Source organism: Ictalurus furcatus, chromosome 7, assembly GCF_023375685.1.
Source record: "Ictalurus furcatus strain D&B chromosome 7, Billie_1.0, whole genome shotgun sequence".
NCBI classification, from domain to species: Eukaryota; Metazoa; Chordata; class Actinopteri; order Siluriformes; family Ictaluridae; genus Ictalurus; species Ictalurus furcatus.
In genome coordinates this window covers 30959060-30962910 of record NC_071261.1, presented here as the reverse complement: position 1 = coordinate 30962910, position 3851 = coordinate 30959060, and the positions used below count along the sequence as shown (strand labels likewise).

At 42.7% G+C, this 3851-nt stretch overlaps 1 protein-coding gene across 1 annotated transcript; it reads left to right on the top strand.

Moving 5' to 3' along the window:
• The first annotated feature begins 416 nt into the window (after nt 1-416).
• LOC128610786 (myocilin-like) lies at nt 417-2387 on the top strand. Its single transcript, XM_053630202.1, has 3 exons — nt 417-857; nt 1218-1313; nt 1516-2387. Exons 1-3 carry the CDS (start codon nt 431-433, stop codon nt 2304-2306), a joined length of 1314 nt encoding a protein of 437 aa, XP_053486177.1. The 5' UTR covers nt 417-430; the 3' UTR covers nt 2307-2387.
• The last annotated feature ends 1464 nt before the right edge of the window (nt 2388-3851 follow it).

Genomic DNA, 3851 nt, shown 5'->3' with positions numbered 1-3851 from the left:
GACTCCTTCCATAAATGTTAATAAAGCTTCACCATATCGACGATTAGAAGTTACAGTTTTTTTTTGTCTGTTCATATGGAGCGTATATAACCAATAATATATCGGAATGAGTGTATTAATATAAAGCTGTGATCTTCTAGATGCACTACTGTCTGAGCTGCTGTTATAGAAAATAAATCAGCAACATTTGACCAGAATCTCTCTCTCTCTCTCTCTCTCTCTCTCTCTCTTTCTGAGACCCACTTAAACATTCTGTCTCCTCCCACAGTTTAGGAGCTGATCGTATAAATCTCCACCTTCCACCGTCTCAAAGCTTAGACAACATCCGACAACCGAAGAAACAGAAAAAGTCAGAAGAAACACTTAACATAAACATAGAAGCGAACAGATAGACGATCTTTATCTAAAACCTGGCTCTTCGCTCCTAATCATGTGGATGAGGTTTGCCGTGTGCGTGTTCTGGTTGGTTGTGGATGTCCAGGGTCATGACCGAGCCTCGTTAAAAAGGTCCAATGACCGCTACGGCAGCTGCCAGTACACCTTCACTGTGGACAGCCCAGTGGAATCCAGCTGTCCCAGTACCACGGAGGCGGAAAATCTGAGCGCTCGAGTCACGCTGCTGGAGGCGGTGGTGAGCCGCGTCCTGGGGGCCGAGGCAGTCACGGAGACGGTGAAGACACCAGGAGAGACGGAGGAGATGAGGCAGCTTCTTCAGGATAAAGAGAGGCTGGACGGGCAGGTGAAGGAGCTGCAGAGACGAGTGGAGGAGCTCACGATGGAGACAGAAAAGCTCAGAGAGAAACCCTGTCCACTAGTCCCTGGCTCTGAGGACAGCTTCGGCGTGAATAGAGGCAGTGGTGAGGATTAAAATCTGTTATTATGAATTCGAAAGCCTGCCGAGAGTGCTCTATAAAACTGGAGATAAATCCGCAAATACTTCATGTGGAGAGATGATTGGTTGGTATCCATACAAATTGATATGGATTTGACATTCTGAGTATAATACGTTTAAAACTCACAGATAGGAGTTGGAAAAAGAAACAAAACACTATGAGTCATGATCTTTAGAATCTATCATGCATGGTTTAAGGTCTAACTGAAATTGTAAGGAGTAAAAAGTGTGTGTTTTTTACTCCTGGGACTGCAATTAAGTAAGAATGTTAGTATTCATTTCCTGTCATATAGTAGGTCTGGTTTAATCACCGTTTCTCCTGTAGGTCCTGCTGTGAGTGGTGCATTTCAAGAGATGAAGGCTGAGGTTTCTGAGGTTCCAGCTCCTCCCAAAGTCCAGGAGAACGTCCAGGACAATGCAGGTCTGACAGCTTCAGCTTTATACCACTGTTAAATGATCTAAAACATAGCTTCAACTCTATAGATTAGAAACCAGTGCAATGGCATGTTATATAAAAAGAAAAAAAAAAAAACAATAAACATGGGATTTGAAATGCACTTTGCCTAATAATGGCTTGTTTTTGTGGTTATAATATTTTTATTTCTTTATTCTATGTATAAAAGGCTGTGGGGAACTTGTTTCTGTCGGTGAGCCTGAGCCCCATCAAAAGGCGAACAGCATCACGGGGAAATATGGGATGTGGTTCCAAGACCCCGATTCTCGGGGAGCTCTGTACGGGCCGGACACGGTGTGGCGCATTGACACCGTGAGCAGTGATGTACGAGAACTGTACGCCTACGAAAACCTGGAGCAGCTCACTCGAGGATATCCCATGAAGGTCCTGCTCCTACCAGAGTCGATGGAGAGTACTGGGGCCACTGTGTACCGTGGTTCACTTTACTACCAGCGCAAACGGAGCCCCACGCTGCTGCGTTATGACCTCACTGCTGAGAACATCGTGGCCCGAAGAGACCTGCCACACCCCGGATTCCACGGCCAATACCCTTACTCCTGGGGTGGCTACACCGACATCGACCTGGCTGTGGACGAGAAGGGACTGTGGGTCATCTACAGCACGGAAAAAGCTCGCGGTGCTATCGTCATCTCGCAGCTAGATCCCGAGAACCTGAAAGTGACCAGGAGCTGGGAGACCAACATCCAGAAGAACAAAGTGGCGAACGCATTCATGGTGTGCGGCAGGCTGTACACGGTGGCGAGCTACAGAGCTAACACCACCACCATCAACTTAAGTTTCGACACGGCTAGCGGGCAGAGCAAAGCTGTGGACGTGCCGTTCCGCAACCGTTATGGCTACAACAGCATGATCGACTACAACGCGGCGAGGAAGAAGCTGTACTCCTGGGACAACTTCCACATGGTCACCTACGACGTGAAGCTCAGTGATAAAGACTGATTCTAGATACAAGAAGCAGTGATACATGTTTATAACACCCAAACGTCAAAGTTTTGTCCTTCAGCAGGGAAAATATCCAAACTTTTGTGACAGTTTGTAACTTACTGCCATCTTCTGGTTATTACGTCAACTGCAAATTCAGTGTTAACATGGAGTGCTTTCCAAAACGTTAATCGACGCCTCGTTGATTCCTCCATCTTAATCCTTCAGACCCAGAGATCGTTGTGCCATCTTTAAGGAAATTGCAACGTGTGCTCTAAATGTGTTTAGAAAAATCACTGAGGTGGCTTTTAGATGCTTGGAAGTCTTTTCTGTTGTAGCGTGTGATGTTAACACATGATATAAATGCTGCACCTCTCCCCAAAAAATACATGACAATACATGAAACAATAATAATAATAAAAGCACAATTACAAAATGAATCACCTTAAATAAATAAAGATTTTAATTAAAAAAAAAAAACCCCAGTGTGATGTATATGTGCACTAAGGATAATTTATGATAATTAAGGACAATTTCATTGAAACGCCAGTATACAGTTAATCTGTATATCGGTTACACAGCGGATTCAGCTGAAATACTTTCGTTCTACGTTCGTCCTAATGTCCTTACGTCTGTTCTCCATGTCCTCGGATGGAGGAGCTGAGAAGCCAGGGGGTACAGTTAAAGAAATGAAAATTCTTTACCTTCCTGACGACAGCCTCCGCCCCCTACTGGTATAATAGCTACATATGCCTTGTGCATTGCCTTTTAAGGAAAAAGGGGTGTTCTAACTGGGGGCGGAGCTCATTTCTGGGCCATAAAGATATTAACAGCAGCCTTAAATAAATAAATAAATAAATAATATATAACATAAAAAAGCAATATTGGTTGAATGTTTTTGTCATATTACGGTATTCTTAATATGATGTGATTATTATAGGTCTAGAAATGCATTTAAACATATATATATTTTTTGAAAGATCCACTTTTTAAACATGTATGAGGCTGAATATTCAGTCCCTCCCGGATTCTGTGATTTGCCGGTCGCAGAAATGAACACAAAATCAAGGGAGCATCGCAATATTCGGAAGAGCTTGCCATTTTTGCAAAATTACCGCAGATTTTCCAAAGATTTGGGCCGAGACACGTGGTGTGACGTCATCATGACGCGCATTCAGCCCACGCCCCCTTCGATTCACGTGCGTCGAACATGAGTACAGCTACAAGGTCTCATTTACCACCAAACATCAGTGTGAAGAAGACAGGATGCAGGATGCATTCTTACCCTGTGTGAGTAAAAAGAAAACAACAAAACAAAAAAAGACCTTTTTTTTGTTTGTTTGTTTACAGAAAATGATATTTTCCACAAATATGAAACTCTGTAAATATTTTAATACGGAAAACATATAAACTCTACATTTTTTTCCCCAGATAAAATTTATATATATTCCATAAATATTAAACTCTTTATATATTATATATATATATATATGAACTTTTGTAATTTTTTTAAACCTCACCTGGGCTATTTATAATCTAGTGCGCGTGCGCGTGAAGACCAGC

Excerpts from the sequence above, each read along its gene's own strand:
- LOC128610786 (XM_053630202.1), top strand. The coding sequence starts at position 431 with ATGTGGATGAGGTTTGCCGTGTGCGTGTTCTGGTTGGTTGTGGATGTC. Across the intron at positions 858-1,217 it reads CGGCGTGAATAGAGGCAGTG|GTCCTGCTGTGAGTGGTGCA; the intron begins GTGAGGATTAAA and ends TTTCTCCTGTAG. Across the intron at positions 1,314-1,515 it reads GAACGTCCAGGACAATGCAG|GCTGTGGGGAACTTGTTTCT; the intron begins GTCTGACAGCTT and ends TATGTATAAAAG.